At 36.0% G+C, this 19971-nt stretch overlaps 1 protein-coding gene across 2 annotated transcripts in view; it reads right to left on the bottom strand.

Annotated features, from left to right (window-relative positions):
• MMAA (metabolism of cobalamin associated A) overlaps positions 1-19176 on the bottom strand; it is a 34035-nt gene extending 14859 nt beyond the window's left edge. The window contains exons 1-3 of one of the 2 annotated variants that reach the window (XM_044680430.1): positions 19102-19176; positions 4950-5451; positions 1393-1515 (exon numbers count right to left, since the gene is read on the bottom strand). In XM_044680430.1, the coding sequence (XP_044536365.1) occupies positions 1393-1515; positions 4950-5394 (568 nt within the window). In that variant the 5' untranslated portion in view covers positions 5395-5451; positions 19102-19176. Of the gene's footprint in view, positions 1-1392; positions 1516-4949; positions 5452-5798; positions 5934-19101 lie in introns of those variants that run through there. The other variant, XM_044680429.1, reaches the window with a different exon arrangement.
• Positions 19177-19971: the final 795 nt, after the last annotated feature.

Consider the following 19971-nt stretch of genomic DNA (forward strand, 5'->3'; position numbering starts at 1 on the left):
AAATCATGAATAATAATAGAAACAATTCTGAGATTTCGTCTCACACCCTGCAAATTGGCAGAGATGACAGAATGGGAATGGGAAAAAGTTAAATGGACTATGGAGAAACAGGCCTAGTAATGCGCTGTTAAGAGAGCTCTGAATTAATCTAAACATCCAGGAAGGCAATTTAGAATTGTACAAGAAAAGTGCGGAACTCTTCTGATCCCACAATTGGAGACATGTGTCTCATTCTCCTCACCCCTTTGGGACCCCCAAATGTTCATCAGGACCCCTTAGGACCCCCTGACACTCTTCATAACCTTTGGCCCAGTGATCATACCCATACCAGAGTGGTATGAATATATAGCTAAAAGAGAGAAACAAAGGTCCAACATATACCAAAATATTTAAATCAGCTCTCTTTTGTGATAGAAAAGAACTAGAAACAAAGTGTGTGTCCACCAATGGGGAAATGGCTAGATAAACTGTGGTGAATTAATATAATATTGTTGCACAGTAAAAGAAATGACAAATGAGGAATTCAGAGAAATGTAAGGTTTATATAAATGACTGGAAAGAAAAACAAGCAGAACTAGAAAAAATATGCACAGTAATCATAACAATGTAAATGAAGATAGCACTAAAAGGAAGATGAACTTTGAATAACTAAAAAGCCAATAATGATGCTAGAGAAAAATAGATAATAAAGTATATATAACTCCTCCTTTTTGAACAGAATGTTGTTTATACTGTCAGATATGACCATTGCTTTGGATGTTTTTACTAAATTATTTTTCTTTGTTACAAGATTCAATTACAGTGGTTGGAGTGAAAGGGGAAAGATAGGTAGGATATATCCAGAAATTACTGTGACATGAGCCAAAAATCACCAATAAAACATTTAAAAAACAAAACAAACAAAAAAGAAAAGACACTTAAAGGTCAGACAATAAAAGCAACCTTTAGAGAAGAGTGAACCCTGACCTGTAGCAGGAGTTTAAAGAGTAGAAGAATGTCATATATAAGTGAAAAGGAAGAAGTACCACTAAACATTTGGAGTTAAGCTAGCAAACTCTCCCAAAGAAGAATGAACTAGCATATTTGTCTTCTGAGAAGGATTTTATGGAACCACAAATTCTGTCAATGTAATGTCAAGGTAGTAGTAAGCTACCTACCTGTGGCCCTCATAACACAACAGTGATCTCCTGCCTAACAGAGAAGACTTGTGAAACCAAAGAATTATTACACACTTCTGATCATTAACATGGGCAAAAATCTCGGAAAGTATTGTCAAAGATTATAAAGTCTTGGGTAAAAACTGAGGACATTACATTCATTTTTCAGTTATCATTTTTCATTTTGTATTTGGTCACAACTTTTTAAAAATTTAAAATCTAAAATGATACTTACCCCCACTTGTAGAGGAGGAAGGATCCACAGCCAATACAGATACTTTGTGTCCATTCTCAGTAAGCATCTTCCCAAAATAATCTATAAATGTTGACTTCCCAGCACCTGGGGGACCAGACAGTCCTAGGATACAAAGAAACTCCCTCTAATTCATTGCAATAAATAGCAGTACTATATAAATTCCAACATTACTATAGCCTCATTTATTAGGATTTCTATTTGTCTATTTTATTACTTCCAAATTTCATTTAAAGGTAAATATTTCTTTAGTTATTTCCTGTATAACTGGTTATAGAAGAAAACAGAATTTTATATATATTTAAATAAAATTCAATGACTAAAAATGCTAATACTATTATATAACATTTAAATATTTTTTGATAAACCTTTTTCCCTCAACCTCACTTAATTTCTAATATTGAACAATGAGTTCCCAAAATTTACCCCCATTTCTTTCTCCAGATAAATAAACATCACCATCATTTCCTGTAAAACATACCAAGCAATCATTGTAAGTCCACCTTCAGTCTTTCTGATGGAAAATAGCCTATAAATCCTAACACTGCAGATACTTAAAGATGTATATATTCCCTTTTAAAAAGTTATGTGGCATTAACATAAGAAAATAATATTTTTCCTTCCTATGTTAGATGGAAAGAAGAGAAATGGGTTGCAATTAGTAAGAGGAGTTTTTGGAAGCAGAGAGCAGCCACATGCTCTGGATTCTGAAACACAGAGAAGGAATAAAAGAGTGAACACCAACAATCACTGGAGGCTCTTGGACTTCCTGTCTTTTGAGCTGTCCAGGCCTTGAGCTTCCTCTCTCTGAATTGAAGAGGTTTGGCTTCCTATCCATGAAGCTGAAGATACCAAATCTTGTTTCTGACTGGAGAAACCCTTTCTTTCTTTAAAATCATAAAGTTTCCTGCATGCTGAACGTGTTCCCAACTGCTCAGAAGATCTGTGACAGGCTGTGTTGGTGAAGGCCAGAAGCCAACTCCGGCCTGGTCTAACTAGGGTTGAATTCAGCCATAAAGGGTTCACCCTGAAGATGCTAAGAGACCTGTTTATCCTACAAAAACAATCTGGGAGGATTAAATAGTCAGGTTAGTTAGTCAGGATTTGGGAATCTATATAGACAGGTCAGGGCCTCAGGGAACGTCAAGTCACAGAAGGCACCCCGTGAGGGGCTCTAGAAGAAGGGAAGCTTCACTGGTCCAGTGAGGGAAGCTCTCAGGCTTTTTTCACTGAGGGATACTGGGAAATCCAATCAACGTCAGTATCTCAATATCATCAACACCATCCTTTTTAGGATAAATATTTCACCTCCATTCAAAATGTATGAATCTCATTTCAAAATTTAAAATAAAATCCTAACAAAAAAGATTTTTATCCAGAAAATTATTAACTACAATAAAATTAGATTTATACAAGAGGTACAAGCATGGTTTAATGTGAGGGAAACAATTAAAACAATGTTAAAAACAAAAATGATGCAAATTACATAATTATAATAATAGGGCAGAAAAAGCCTTTGAAAATGCACTTCATTAATTTATCCTCAAAATCCTAAAAAAACCAACTGTAGCAAGGCCCCTTTTAATGACAAAAAATACATATTTCAAATAAAAAGTTAGCATTATTTGCAATGTGAAAATACTAGAAGCTTTCTCAGTAAACACAGGCATAAAGGCTGCTGCTTTTCCCTAGAGTTATTTTAGTTCTGGAAATCCTAGTGATATCAATAAGAGAGAGAAATTAAATGTATAAAGAAAAACAACAAAAAGACAAAGCTATCCCTACTTGCTCTTAGAAATTCAGCAAAGAAACTAAGACAATAACAGTCTCCCCTCCCCAAAAAAATTTACTAGCACTTCCATATGATTCTAATAAAATCCAAAAGAACATACAGGAAAGGCAAGCTTGATTCAAAATAATTACAAAACATAAAATATCTGAGTCAAAGTACCGAGGCATGCTCAAAACTTGACATTTATCAAAGAACAAAATGTACAAATCACTCTAAGAGTATCACCTAAGTTCTAACAACATGACTAAATTTTCCACTAAGTCCAGAAAACCATCCTGAATAAAAATTTCATGATAGGCATTTTATTTATTAGCCTTTGATCAAATGAGTATTTAAGAGATATGTATAGTGATGTGTATGGTGTTGGGTACTGAGATACAATGACAAAAAGTAAATACTTTGAGATTACCTCTGTTTTTATAGACAAAGAAATGGTGGACAAAAAATGGTCATAAGTAAGAAGCTTGGCTTTGTCACCACTGTTCCTTGAGGGCAAGGGGTATAAATTTACAATCTTCCCCATACCTTGCATAGTCCCTTACACATTATACAATGGTTCAATGTACATTGATGATGATGATCTATGGTAGCTACACTGAGATACTGCTCTACAATGTTTAATGTGTATGTTATCAGAAAAAAAAGCTGCAAATTTGCCAACCAGTTCTGACCACTTTAGACGTTTCTAGAACTTTTTTTTAAAAGAAATTTACTTTGTCTAACAAGTCTTTCACACATATAAAATTTGTTTTTGTAAATGAGCAGTTTGCTCTGCCATGTTTGTTGCTAGTTATTTAAAGGTGATTATTTCAGATCATTGTACTTTCTCTAAATAAGTACATATCCAACAGATAATATGCCAGTTTGGGATGAATAAAAAATCATAGGCTATTTCAAATATAGTTAGATAAGTTACTTTCTTAAAAAAATTATTTCTAAAAGCATCTATAACCATGATTCTGAAACTAAAAACTAAAGATTACATATTAAACTAAGTCTTCAATGAAATGTAATACAGTGATATAATATAAATCTAAAGTAGCCTCAAGTCACTTAGGCCTTACTTATTCCTTCTAACTTTATTTATTCTTTAATTATTCAATCATTCCACATGGTCACAAATCTGACTTGTTCAAGTCTTTCTGTGTGGTCAGACTGATATACTTATAGTGATTTTGCAATTCAAGAAATAAATCACTGTTTCTAGAAATCAAATAGGCTTTTCAGGTGTTATAGGCTGGTAACAAAAAGGCTAATACATCTTTTAAAATATGTATGAAGTCAAAACGTTTAATTTTGAGGCTATTCCCAGACACCCTTACATGTAAAAGAAAAAAGAGAATATTTTGCCTATTGAAGGAAAAAATAAATTCTGAAAGGTAATATTCTTAGGCTCTTAAGAAAAAAACAAGGAGTCTTAGAAAATAATGTTAGTCAATCATTGCATTTTCAACTTGTATTCCAACTCTCAAAAATAGCAATATCCTACCTGCTAAGCTTCTCAGTTTAAGGGAGGAAGAATTTTTTATTATTCTTTTAACAACAAAGCCATGACTCATATGATCAGGGCAAAATCTTTCAATTTAACAATACCTATGATCCCATGACCTAAAGCTGATTATGAAAGAGAAGATATGTAAATCCATCCAAAGTTGAGATTTCTTTTTTACATTAAGATTAAATGTCTAGGGATCATTTTAATAGCAGAAAAGAAAACAGAATTATTTACTGGACAAAAATGACTGACCTACTCTAAATGCTAGTGGCTTTCCTTTATTTGATTCTTCTTGTTCTCTGTGATAGGTTAATACCATCTGAAGAAGCACTTGGGCTAAATCTCTTTTCCTGCTATGAGTTGATTCTATAAGAGTAATAGCTTCTGCCAGGGAGGCCCTTTTCCCTTGGATTAAGCCAGTGTAAAGTTTATCCACATATCTTCGTTCTTTGTCAGAAAATCCCTCTGTGTGTAGCTTTATGGTTGTCTGTACTCCTAGTCTTCTCTTGAAACTACTTAATGGCAGCATCCACTTTGCATGATACAATCCAATAGAATTAAGTGGTCGAGTACATGGGAATCCAGATCCAAAACGAGTGCCTGAATGAAAGATGAATTGGTAGTTTCGGAAAAAAGTTTTTGAAAAGCTTCTAAGAAAGTGATGGTGAGGAAACAGTAGCAACATAGATATGTTCATTTTGCTTGGAATTGAAGAATATACTGAAGTTTTGGTTCAACCTGACTTGTGACCTTCCTAAGGAAGAGAGAAAAAAAAAAAAAAAGAGGTACAAATTATTACTTTATTCAACAAAGTAAATCATGACATGAAAAAAGCAAATGTGTAGTCATTTCAAACAGATCACCCACTTAAACCTGACTTCTGTTATTTAAGAAGCATGCAAAATAGGTTTTCTTGGAAGTAAACTGGGTCAAAGAATTCTTATATAAAGTTATGCTTGATTTTATTAAATGCCATCACATTGAAATTACCAAGTCTTTCTATATATTTAATATGGACAAGGTCACAGAATCTAAGAGCTGGAAGGGAATTTTAAAGATATTTAGTCTGACTCTATAAAAAAATTCACTCTATAACATTACCAGTAAGCAATTGCTCCATATTTCCTTGAAGACCTTCAGTGAAGAAGAAGCAGTTACTCCAATGAGACAGCCTCAAAATACACTTTTTCTTTTTTCTTTTTTTTTTTTTAAACCCTTGTACTTCGGTGTATTGTCTCATAGGTGGAAGAGTGGTAAGTGACTTGCCCATGGTCACACAGCTGGGAAGTGGCTGAGGCCGGGTTTGAACCTAGGACCTCCTGTCTCTAGGCCTGACTCTCACTCCACTGAGCTACCCAGCTGCCCCAAAAATACACTTTTTGATATCCCTAATTGTTATAATGTTTTACCTTGAATCAAGGTTGATTTTTTTCTTCTCTTCAATTTCTATCTATTGTTCCTAGTTTTGCCTTCTGAGGCCAAACAATTCTAATCCCTCCTGCCTTTTGAATAATTGAAACCTTTTGAGTACTTGAAGGCAGCTATCACATCCTTTCTAAATTTTTCTCTTCTCCAGAATCAACATCCACAGTCCCTTCAACCAGTCCTCATGAGACATGGTCTGAACCTCACCATCCTGGTTAGTATCTTCTGGACAAGTTCCAATTTTTCTGTGTCTTTCTCAAGATGTAGTGCCCAGAACTGAACAAAATGTTCCAAGTATGATCTGTGATCTGACCAGAGCAAAATATAGATCTATTTTCTTCCTTATTTAAAACACTATTCTCCTCTTAATTAAAACCCAGGAGAGCAAACTGCTATGTCACTATTTGCTAAAATTATAAATATCCATAGTTTAGCCACAACTCCTCTATCCTATATTTATAAAGTTAATCTTTTGAATCCCAAAGTAGAAATTTAAAACTATCCTTGCAAATTTTCAGTTTATACAATTGAGCCCCTATTCTAGTTTGTCAGGCCCGGTGTGGCATCAGATTGTCATCCAATATATTATCATGTCATTTGCAAATTTCACTTGCATACCTCCTAAGCCTTCATTCACATGAATGATTAAAATTTCAAACATCACAGAGCCAAAGGAGATATTTGAGGTTGTTGCCGTGGAATCTAGAAACCCCTAAACTATTAGCCTAGTGAGATCTTATGGCCACCCAGTCTAGTTAGCTTGAAGGTGAAAACTTCAAGCTTGACCTCATTACATTAGAGTTTCTCCCTAAGAGAAAGCCTAACTTCAAGAGTCTAAGACTAGCAATAGATTTTTTTTTTTAAATTTAAACCCTTACGTTCAGTCTTGGAGTCAATACGGTGTATTGGCTCCAAGGCAGAAGAGTGGTAAGGGTAGGCAATGGAGGTCAAGTGACTTGCCCAGGGTCACACAGCTGGGAAGTGTCTGAGGCCAGATTTGTACCCAGGACCTCCTGTCTCTAGGCCTGGTTCTCAATCCACTGAGCTACCCAGCCTCTGGCCTCTAGCAATAGATCTTAAAGTAGTTTAAGTAGAGATGGCTAATTCCATCAATTGTTAAGTATTTCTCCTATAGCATCTCTCCCATTTTCTTCTTTTTAAGAAATCAACAACAAAGGCTCTGCAATCACATGCCCTTTCACCTTTTACTGTAAAACTTATACTAATAAAATATCTTTAATAAAAATTTTTGTTTTATTTTGAATGAAAAAGGTTAAATCATTCATGTATTTACAACATATGCAATTTCTTCTGAAAATATTTTAAACCCTTACCTTCCGTCTTAGAGTTAATACTATGTATTGGCTCCAAGGCAGAAAAGTGGTAAGGGTAGGCAATGGGGGTCAAGTGACTTGCCCAGGGTCACACAGCTGGGAAGTGTCTGAGGTCAGATTTGAACCTAGGACCTCTCATCTCTAGGCCTGGCTCTCAATCCAATGAGCTACCCAGCTGCCCCCCCTCTTAATTTTTAAATAAACAAGATCATGTCAAAACTACTTAGCTGCCCCCAAAGTTGTATTTTAAAAACAAACGATTCAAGAAAGTTAACATTACACATAATAAGATTGTACTGCCATACTTTCAAAGACCAGAAGGAAATATTCCAGTAAAGTCAGAAATACCTAGAAATCTTCAGTTCATGGCATAAGTTTACAAGTCATTATTCAGAACTGTGCAAGTGCTACACATTAGATAGGTATCATTGGATGGATAGATAGAAATAAAAATAGTACAGAATTACCTTAATATATAATTATATTTTGTTCCTAATATGTAAGTAGTTTTTGGTTTATTAAAGCCTAAATTGGCTAACAATTGACAGATTTTTATATAATTATTTTCCTTCAAATTCACTGATTTTATAATAAATGACAAATACAAATGATTACACAGAAAGACAAAAACATATGCAATATACCCAAGTTCTGAGACCCTTTCTGAACCTCTTGGCTATGGTAATTTGTACAAGCTTCCTCAGCTCCTTTTCTCTGCGCTTATTATACTTATAGCACCTTGAAAATACTGTCAGATTTGATATGTTGACAAATTTTGCTAAATCACTTTTCCTCTTTTTTATTCTTTGTCACTCATTGGTTAGGGGCATAAGGAGAGATACATTTGAAAATGAAGATGATATAAAACAAAATATATCAATAAATATTATTTATCTGAGTTTGTGTTAAATTTCCCAACTACACACACTTTAACCAGCTTCTAGAACCCTTTTCCTTCCTTATTAGGAGTAATCCCACTATGCATCATCAAAATTTAATTGAGAACTTTCCAGGACTCTCTGGAACAAATTTCTTCATTGCAAATCTAATGTTATATCCAATGGTCCAAAGAAAATATTGGGTCATTGGATCCTACATTCTCTTTCCCTCAACCTTTTGAAATCTTTCTCAAAATCTAGGTTGCACATAAGACTATTCCAAAGTTTTCATTCTTCTTCAATCATGAACTGTTACGAAATAGTCACTTGTTTTCCAAGTTCCTCTTGTTCCTATTTCAGCAACCAGTTTTTCCTTATTGGTCTGAATAAAGTACCGAATAGCAATTCTATGTATTGTTTATTTTATTTTCCTCTCTAATTAAGAACTTTCATTAAATGTCAGAAGCATTTCCCAACACAGTCTCCTCAATGAAACATATCTTGTAACAACAACAAAAATAAACAAAACAACTAAATACATCTAAATATACATACAGCCTGCTGCACTTAGTGTCTCAACTCTCAGGGAGAAAAGAATATATGTTTTTCCTCAATATTCTGGGACCAAAATTGGTTATTGCAATTCATCTGAGTTTGGCAGTTTAGCAGTGCTTTCATTTACATTATAGTCATTGTATGTGATGTTTTCCCCATTTCTACTCTATTCTCTCTCTGATCATTGATTCAAGCCTTTCTTTGTTTTCTGAATTTATCTTAGCACTTCTTATGGCACAATAACAGTCCATATGATAAGAAAAAAGATAAAATTATCATCAAGACAAATCACAAATTTATCAGCTGCACAAGGAGAGAAACCGAAAATGTCTATCTAGGTAAAGTTCCCCATTATTACAATATTAGGTTTCCATACCAAATATGTGATATTTTCCATTCGTATCTATTTTCTTCATCTGTTGAAAGTAGTCAGTAGTGTAAGACTACAATATTTTTCTACTTCAGTTGATCTTTACCTAAATGTTCTATCTCTCCTCAGGAGCTTCAATTTCCTCATAATTATGAAGTAGTAAATCAAACAAAATAACATATATAAATCATTTTGTAAACCTCAAAGAACTATATAAATTCTAGCTATTAATAAATAATACATACCAATCTGATAATTTTACTTACTGTTTCTTCTGAATAAGTTTAAACACCCCTAGAGTCAAATGCCAATCTTGAGTTTAATCCCACTTAAATTTTAATTATACCAAATTTACTTCATGTTAATCTCTAGTTTGACCTATTTTTTCCTGTGTTTTGTGAGCATTTGTATAAAGATAAGCCAAGCTGTCTTTTTAGATATTATCTTCTATGAATTCTTACACTGTTCTTCCTCCTAACACTGTACCTGCTGCTCCTTGGTACCAAGTTTATTAGAACTGTGTGAATAGGTTTTTCCTTTCTCCTTTATTTTCATTTTAAAGATCTCTTAATTTATATTTTCAATATTTTGGATAAATATATATTTTACTGGCATTTGTTAGATATATACCATCCATTGCCAATACTGCAATCTTTCCAATAGCTTAAGCCAAGGTTCAATACCCCAAGGTATTCAGTTTTTTGCTCAATTCTTTTTTTTTTTTAATCCTTACCTTCTGTCTTAGAATCAATATTGTATACTGTTTCCAAAGCAGAAGAGCAGTAAGGGCTAGGCAATGGGGGTTAAGTGATTTGCCCAGGAAGCTAGGGAGTCCAGATTTGGACCTAGGCCCTCCTATCTCTAGGTCTGGTTCTCAATCTACTGAGCCATCCAGCTGCCCCCCCCCACCCCACCCTGCCAATTCTTTATAATGTTAATTATGCTTTAAACAACAACAACAACAACAAAAAAAAAAAATCTCTTACCTTCTCTCTTAGAATCAATACTAAGTACTAGTTCCAAAGCAGAAAGGCAGTAAGGTCTAGGCAATGGGAGTTAAGTGACTTGCCAGGGGTTACACACTTAAGGACATGTCCGAGGCCAGATATGAGCCCAGACCTCTAGACTCTACCTCTCAATCCTGTCTCCTAACTCTCAGTCTACTGATCCACTGAGTCACCTAGCTGTCCCTCTAAGCTATATTTTTTAGGTTCCTTTAGTAGTAACATTTTGTAACATTTGTTAGACAATAACATTTGTTCCCATGTGAATCATAAGAAGATAATGGTCATCAGATTTGACAATTCTTAGAATTGCTCTTCAATATAAACTTGATTCACAACTCGGGATGATAGAAAATCTGTTTTTCTATCTGGCTTTGGTACTCCTCAGCAAGGAGTTGACACCTACAGCCACCACTCTGCTTTTCCTCTATTAATGAATTATCTCTTATCTGATGTACATTATCTGGAGACCAACAAAGCTGCTTTCTCCAGAGATAATTTAGTTCCCTCTTTTACAAATATCCTCTATATTTTACTTATTATACCTCCAATAATCCTTCCCTTCTTTCACTGCCAACTTCCAATCCCCTAATACTGGTAAGAATTCCTTTCTGCCTCTTTATATCCTTGTTCCTGTTTCTACCCTGAAGCATCCTTTCCTTTCTTTCAAAGAACACTTCAATTTTCCTGATAATCTAAAGAAATGTGTTTCTTTAACCCTTACCTTTATCTTATAGAATAGAAATGAGCTTGCAATTTAGACATAAGTCAGTATTATATGGCAGAAATATAAGCATATCATGTCACCAAAAAATTCTCTTTGCTTTCCATACTTACTTGAAGAAAGTTCCATAGACTTTCATATTCTTTCGGTTTGATCCCATAGCTAACTCTCTATCTTAACTACAATGCCAAAGTGCATTAATGTAAGGCATGAGAATTGATACACAAATATAGTTAAATTCCTCATTTTATATACCTCATCTCCAGGTACTTCCTTCTCCTTCCCTAGACACAAAGCATGCTGCCCCTATTTGAGACTCAGAACTTAAGTATATTTAGCAATTGGCAGAACACAAGGATAGCACTCACAATATGATGTCCATTTAGTTAATAAAAATCTATACACTCTGTTTCACTTCACTGAGGCTCTCTGTTCCTATTGGGACAGAGGGAAATTAAAGAGGCTTAATATATCAGAGAAAAAAACAGAACAAAAGGCACAAGAGCAGAAGATACAACTAATTATATAATGAGTTCTACACACCTCATTTCACCCCACCTCTGCTCTCCAGAACTTTGTCTCTACTTCCCTGGAAGCTATAAGGATTCCTGCTCAAATGGTGTAGATCAGAACCATCCATGTGTTCTTATCAAATGAAGTCATTTGATAAGTGTACAAATAAGAACTTTCTTCTAGATTCCTTAACATTACATTGGTATCAATGAAGCACACTGACTGGCCATTTGTTATCTCTTGCTCTCACTATTTTTGACCAGCTCACCTCTTCTTCTGGTCATTCATCTCTTTTATGATATCTTTTGTATTGCTTTTGGTGCACAATTTATCACTGCTTATATGTTGTAGCCTATTTTTAATATGTCATACCCACCATGCATCTCTCTCCAATGCCCTTTGGATAGGGACCCAGAACATTAATTCTTTGCAGACTGTGGTATTCTGACTTACAGCCATATAACATCACTATAAAAGTATTGATTTTTAAAAGATGGGCTGTTGTTTCAGAATCTTTAGATTATTAAAAGAACTGCCCAATCTCTCAAGTATAAAATACTCTTTTCTTATTTAATTTTGGACCCTATTCATCATCCAAGAGATATAAATATTATAGCAGACCTAATGCCAAATGTTGTCAAAAGACCTACATTTGAATCTTAGTTATGTTACTCTCTGGCTTTGGGTAAATCACTAAATATTAATCTCTATATATTACAGATTTTCTCTGTATAAAATCATAGTGTTACATTAGTTGATTGCTACAGCCCTTCAAAATCTAAACCTCTAAGAACTATGTACCTAATTGCATCTTGTGGTCTGAACAATAGGGTTGTTTTCTTTTATTCTATAGGGCATTAGGCCAGACTTTCTTGAGTGACTATGTATCTCTTCTAGAAAGTTCTGCAGTGTTCTATGGTTTGATGCCATAAAACACCCTATACAGCAGGAGACCATAGACCAGTTATGGTGAACCTTTTAGAACCATTTGCCATGCCCCCCTCAGACTGCATGTTGTGCCCTCCCCACCTCTGAGACCAAGTGCCCCACTCCCAAAATCAGGGGTTGGGGCTGGGATCCCAGACATCTCGCATGGGGAAGGGATGCCACCTCCTGCCCCTACGGGAACCACCACTACATCCAGCTATGCCAGGGGCTGAGGGAGAAGCTGCTGGGCTGCTGCTGGGCTTCACTTGGCTGGAGAAGCCTAGCAGGGTCTGGAAGGTGGGGGAAGGCTGGAGAGGGGGGTAGGGAAGGGGAGGGAAAGGTAGCCCTTCTTATTACAAGGTAGGTGAATATCCTGGTTAAGTCCTTGTTGAAGGGAGTGGCCTGAGCACTCCACTCAGGAGAAGGAGTAAGCACAGAGGGGTGGGGAGGCCCAGTGGAGAAGAGGAAAGGAGCAGTTCCCCGGGGGCCAGCTTGTGTGCCCACAGAGAGTGGGGTGTGCTGACTCTGGCACACACGTCATAGGTTCACCATCAGGGCTGCAGAGGCTCTCAAAATCCATTGAGAATCCTTCTTCCATCTGATCTCTACATGGGTGGAACATCTTCCTTGACAGTGGCAAATATCTTTAGTGACAGTGGCAAATATCTCGTTTGATACCTCATTTCATATTAATAATCAGAGGGTCACTAAGCAAAGGTGTATTGTTGCATCTTTCAAGTAATATTGCACAATTTTAATACATCTATGGCAGACATAGGAACAAAGTCTTTAAGATGGCATTTTGTTCTACTAAACCAAATGACTTTTTTATTAAATGATAAGCACACTGGGATCTTGCATTCTCTATATTTTTCAGATCCTGTGTGATAGAGTATAGTAAAAAGTGTTGGATATTTGATTATCTAACATTCAACAAATAAGCATTTTAGAAAACACCTATAATGAAGACAGTTAGGTGGGACATTGTATAAGCACTAAAATCAAGAAGATCTGAGTTCAAATCCAGCCTCATACATGGACCAGCTGTGTGACCTTGGACAACCCCTATTTGGCTCAGTTTCTTATCTGTAAAATGGCAACACACTGAAGGAGGAAATGGTAAATCACTCCAGTATTGTGCAAACGAAATTTACTTTCCCCCTTTTTCTGGAGTCATCTTTGGTGACTTCACCTCCTGTCAACTACCTGAAAATTGTGTATGTGAAGGAAATTATTAAATGAATTGGGTCTTGAGGATAGAGTGGCAGCTGAAAAAAGGCAGCATATAGAGTGAAAAGATCATGAGACAGAGAGGAGGGCGATGTCCCCTGCCCTGCCCTCTGGATTGCTTCCCCCACTGACTCCTGAGATGTGATGTGTGAGAGTTACTGGGTAGATAAAAGGTTTGATAAACTGAGGTGAGAGAGTCATTCAAGGTCCAGAGGTAGTAAACAGCAGAAAGAATGAAGCTTTTAACTCGGGTCTTTTTACTTCAAATTTCAAAACCTTTTAAACTGTACCTTACTTTATGTTTAAATTTGAAATATATTGTATAAATTGGGGGAGGGGAAAACTACATTCTTAACTATGGTTTTTTGTTTTGTTTTGTTTTGTTTTAATTTTAAACCCTTAACTTCTGCGTATTGACTTATAGGTGGAAGAGTTGTAAGGGTAGGCAATGGGGGTCAAGTGACTTGCCCAGGGTCACACAGCTGGGAAGTGTCTGAGGCCGGATTTGAACCTAGGGCCTCCCGTCTCTAGGCCTGGCTCTCAATCCACTGAGCTACCCAGCTGCCCCCTTAACTATGGTTTTGCTTAGATCAATAAAGATTAATTTAAATTCTTTCATCGAATATTGGCAGCTGGTATTTTTTTTAAAAAAGGTTGAATGACCTTTTGATATTAACATTTTACTACATAATTCACAAAAAAGTAGTTTATACACAGAAACCTGAGAATTATTAACATACTAAAAATCAAATTTAAAAGGAATCCATAAAAGGAAAAAGACACAGCTTCAGTATTGCTTTTCCATTATGTAGAGCCTAATGTATAGGTTACAGTTAGGGCATAATTGATGAGATGATCAGAGCTGCAGGAAAGAAGGACTTCACAACTGTTATACAAATTAGCATCTTGCCTTTTATGTAAAGACAAAAAAGTTTCACCAGCTATAATATCAAAGCTCTCTTAAATTACAAGTGAAATCAAGAATAAGTAAAGACAGAAATTCTCCATTCATTTCATCCAGAACAGTACTCTTAGACAACAGTATTCTATTGGTTGGGAGGAGGAGGGTGTTTTTAAAGATTCACATCCTCCATAGTGTTACATGGGTTGGAGCCTTCATCATACAGGATAAACACAGAATCAATGCTTTTTAAACTTCTATTTTTCTAGTAAAGATAAATTTTTAAACTTTTGTTAATTCTATGCCAATTCTGGATTTGTATTTTTCTCCTTAAAATCTTCTCAGCAATAGCTAGGGCCTTTCTGTAACATATGCCTGAAATTGATCCACTGTATAGTCCCAATTTCTAGTTCTAATTCTCAATAACCACTCAAGCATGAAAATGTGTATAGGATTTCCAAAATCAATACATTAGGTCAATGATTATAGAATTGCAGGTTCCACAAAGGTGAAAAGATCTTACACTATGTTACTATTTCTGAATGCTAACTCTGTACTTTGGAGGTAAACTACCTAATACCATAGTTCTATTATTTTAGTCAATCTTTTTCTTCACCTTAAGGAAGAATGAATGCTTTATTCTTAATAGAATAATCTCATTAATTTTTTGTGTAATTGTATGACTTTTTGAAAAGCAACATAAGTTGGCTATATTTTAAACATGTCATGATATGTAACAGTAATAATAGAAAACATATTGGCTTCACATACACACATGTAAAAAGTATTCTTAAAGCACAGATGTAACTATGTAACTCCTTCACAACATAATCTCCATTAGTTTTCTAGTGCTACTAGAATCAAATATAAATTTCTCTGCCTTTTAAAATCCTTTATACCCTGTTCTCAACTACCTATCCAAACTTATTAAACATTACTTCCCTTAAACCACTCTAAGATCCAATCAAACTAGCTTTCTTACTGTTCCTCACACAGCATACCCCACTTTTTTCATCTCTGTGGTTTTGCTCTGGCTCTCTCTCAAGCCTGGGATTTATAGTCTCTCAACTTCAAAACTCAGTTTTTACTACCTTCTACATCAGGAATTCTTAACTTAGTCTCTGAACTTTTAAAATAAATATATTGATAATTATTTCAATATAATTGGTTTCCTTTGTAATCTATATATTTTATTTTATGTACATAAAACACAATATTCTGAAGGGGTTTGGAAACTTCACCATTTTTGCCCAAAAGGTCCATAAAATTTTTTTCATTTAAGAATCTGAGTTCTACATAAAACCTTTCCTGATCCCTTTGACAACTGATGCCTCTAAAAAAAATGTCACTTTGTATTTTTTATGTAAGTTTAGAAAATATTTACATATGTACATATCTCCCTCAAAAGTGTGGGCTCAATCAGAACATACATTTTTTTTTTTTTGTCTTTAACCAGACAAGTTCCAGTCTTCATACAAGGCTTTTTCACTGATTGTAACTTTTAATTTCTCCTTTTTTCACACTAAACTACCAAATCTGACATTTTCCAACAGTTGTCAGATTTCCTGATTTCTACTCTTAAAATTCACACACACAAATCCCTGTCCCCTCAGGCCAGAATATATTCCCTCTTTATCTCTACCTTTTAGAATTCCTAGGGCTCTCCTAGCACAGTTTAAGTGCTACTTCCTACATAAGGCCTTTCTTGATATCCTCAAGTTGCCTCCTCACCCCTTAAATAGAGATAAGAAGCAAAGGATACCTCAGAGGCCTCAAGTTGTATTTACTTTGTATGTATATTTTCTATCTACTTCTATGAGTACATTTGTTCCTCCTCCTCCATGTGTAAAAAGTTCCTTTGAATGTCTGGACTTGTGATGTATTTGTCTTTTAAAGCCCAGAACCTTGGGGCAACAAATAGTTTGATGGATAAGGTATAAATCCAGCCTCAAATACTTACTTGTATGACCATCTCTAACTCTCAGCAACTTCACTTAATCTCTCTCAGCCTGTTTTCTCATTAGTAAAATAAGATTAGGAATACTGGAGATAATTGCTTAGAAGTAAAATGAGGATGATAATATTGACTTCACCAGGCTACTTTGAGGTTAAAATGAAGTAATGAACAAAGCATTTTGAAAATTTTAAAGTGTTTTGTACAAATAAAACCAATGTAGCCAAGATGAGAAGGAAAGCAGAAAATTGGTGAAAAAATGTTATGGGTAGTTTCTTGGCTAAAGACCTCATATCTCAAACATACAGAGAATTTTGTCAAATTCTTAAGACTGTTACAAACCCAATTGATAAATGGTCAAACGATATGAACAGATAGCTTTTAGAAGAAGAAATCAAAGCTACATAGATAAAAAAATTGCTCTAAATCATTACTGATTAAGGAAATGCAAATTTCAAAACTTTGATATGCACATCTATTAGACTGGCTAAAATAATAGGAAAGTGAAGTGAGATAAACTAAGTCATTGTCCAGAAAACCTGTTTTTCCCTGGGGAAAAGTAAAAATCAGAAATGAGCCTTCCTGTGAAGGTCAGACAGCTCAAAATAACACACATATGAGAAAATGACTCTCTTTACTGCCTCACAGTCCAGGATAAGATATATGATGGAAAGTCCAAGATTCCACACTGCTACCAGAATACCTTCCAGACCATAAGGTTTGCCTGAAGGTTATGTCTCATTTATGAACATTTTCTTTATATTTTAAACCCTATAAAAACTGCATTATAATTTTAGTTCGGGACAGCTCTCACTAGGAAAGTTGTTCTGGGCAGTAAGTACGTTTATTAATCAACAGATTAATAAATAAATATTGGTTCCACTAGTTTGAACTTCTGAGTTTCTGACTCATTTTATGAGGTGACCTACTTCAAAAGGAGAAATGACAAATGTTGAAGGGGATGTGGAAAAATTGGGGCACTAATATGTTGCTGGTGTTACTGTGAACTAATCCAATCATTTTGGAGAACAATCTAGAATAATGCCCAAAGTTTTAAAAAACTGTATATACCCTCTGATCCAGCAATACCATTATTAGGTCTGTTTCCCTAGGTGATCAGGGAACCTATACTATAAAATATAAAATATATTTTAAAATTATATTTGTATAATGTAATTTATGTCATAAATTATATGTCATTAAATCATTTATCAATAAAATCTTTATTAATATTTAATAAATTAACATTTAATATCATAATGTTTATTAATGGAATATTTATTAATACATTTATAATTTATTTTGAAATATTTATAGCAGCTCTCTTTTTGGTGGCAAAGAACTGGAAATTGAGGGGGATGCCCATCTTTTGGGGAATGGCTGAATAAATTGTGGTGTGACTGACACAGAATACTACTGTAGCTTTTTAAAAAACATGGGATTTACATGAACTCATGAAGAGTGAAATGAGAACCAAGAGAATGCAGTAACAGTACAGGCAGTATTGTTTGAAGTGTCTACGTTATTATGATTTAGATAATTATTCAAATCAACTACGAAGGACCTATGAAGGAAGATACTATCTACCTCTAGAGAAGGAACTGTTATGTGGAACTATGTATCGTATAGCTTCATATTTATTCACTTTTGTGTCAAATGTGCCTTCTCTAGTGCAAGGTTGAGAGGGAAGACGAAGAAAAATAGCTTGAAAGGGAAGGATGAAGAATTAAAATGCTATACGTATAAGCAGAGATACATAGAGATAATAGACAAAGGATAGAAGTATAGCCTGGAAATCACTAAGACTTGGGTTCAAGTCATGCCTCCGACAAATATGGTTTTGTGCATCTGGTCAAGTCATCACTACAAAGAGTGATCAATAGAACATAGATCTATAGATATAAGTATGTGTGAATATATACAGTAAATGAAAATATATGTATATATTAAATATATATGTATGTGTATATACACATCTCAGTAAATTGCGGAAAAGATGTTGTACAGGGAGTTCGGCTGCGAAATCACAGCTCCAGTCTGCACTGCCATACATGCCACCATTATTAGCCTCTCTAGTACACAACTCCGATCACTAGGCCCTCAGGCTCCTCCCGCGGCCAAGTGCAAGGGTACCGAATTCGCAGGGTATAAGGCAGGCCAAGGTGCCAAAGGGGATGGAGGTTGATTAACTTCTGATGAGGAAGATTCAAATTGTCCGAGAGAATTTTCATTTTCTAAGTGTTTGCTTTACAGCAAACGTCACACCTCAGCAAAGTTAAAATCACAGAGGTAGCATCCCGAAACCCCGACCCTGACCTAACCTTGGCCTGACTTCCTTTTCCCCATTTCTCCCTCCTCCTTCCCTGAGGTTCCGGGAACACGCAAGCGCGGGCGCCGGCTTCCCCCACCCCCACCAGTACAGGTCTCAAGGAGGGCGAGGCCAAGAGGCCCTTTACCCTTCCCCCTCCCCGCTCGCGCCCATCTGCAGCCCACAGCCGCCGACGCCGGTAGCTGCACCACCACCTCACACAGGGGAAGGGCGGCCCCTGAGGCCAGGAGAGCTCTCGCACCGCCTGCTCCCTTACTCACTCGGGACGGCTGTCTGACACCGAAGCCACGCCTCTTCCGCTCCGCCCCTCCGCTCAGGTGCAGGCGGAGGCGCAGGCGCAGTCGGTCTCCTCCAACTGGAAGACTGTTTCTGCCAGGGGAAGTAGGGTATGAGGAAAAGGCGAACGGACCTCAACTACATGGCGCGAAAGGGTGGAAGGGCGAGGAGAAAGGGGCGTGGCCTCGATCCCTGCGGACGTGGCTTGTGGGTACGAAAAACGCGCGCATGCGCATAAGGTGGCTCATATGGCTGAGGGTTGGGAGGGGCGGCGTAGTTGGAAGAAGTAAGTTCCCTAGTGGATGAGAAGGAAAAGAAGTCCCGCGAAGGGGCAGGTCGGTAAGACTCTGAAAGAGTAGACTGAATGAATTTCTTTAGTCTTTACTCTTCCTGCTATGAACTTAGAGTACAATAATTTTGGAAACAAAAGCCACGCGGCTTTTTCATTCATGGGCTCTTGAAAAACTAGTTGCTCTGGCCTGAGTAAATCTTTCATTAACTTCTGCTCGTGGTTGAAAACTCATTTCCCTCAGTCTCGCGACGGGAAAACCCACGCATTTTTATCCCCTTCTTTCAGACCAGCTGGCGGAAAGTTTTCATTCACATCTGGGAATAATGATAGAATAAAGTGTATTTTTATACGTGTATATAGAGTCATGTATATGTGTGTGGTTATTGCATGTGTGTACATATGTGCGTGCATACTGTATGCATGTGTATCTTTCAGAAGAGCTGACAAAGTTCATTAAGGTCTGGGTATAATAATAACTTACAGTGTTATACGTATGTATATATTTTGATATATAAGATATATAAACACAAACATACACATGTACATATGTATGTCAGGCCCA

The sequence above is a fragment of the Gracilinanus agilis genome, chromosome 6 (assembly GCF_016433145.1).
Source record: "Gracilinanus agilis isolate LMUSP501 chromosome 6, AgileGrace, whole genome shotgun sequence".
NCBI lineage: Eukaryota > Metazoa > Chordata > Mammalia > Didelphimorphia > Didelphidae > Gracilinanus > Gracilinanus agilis.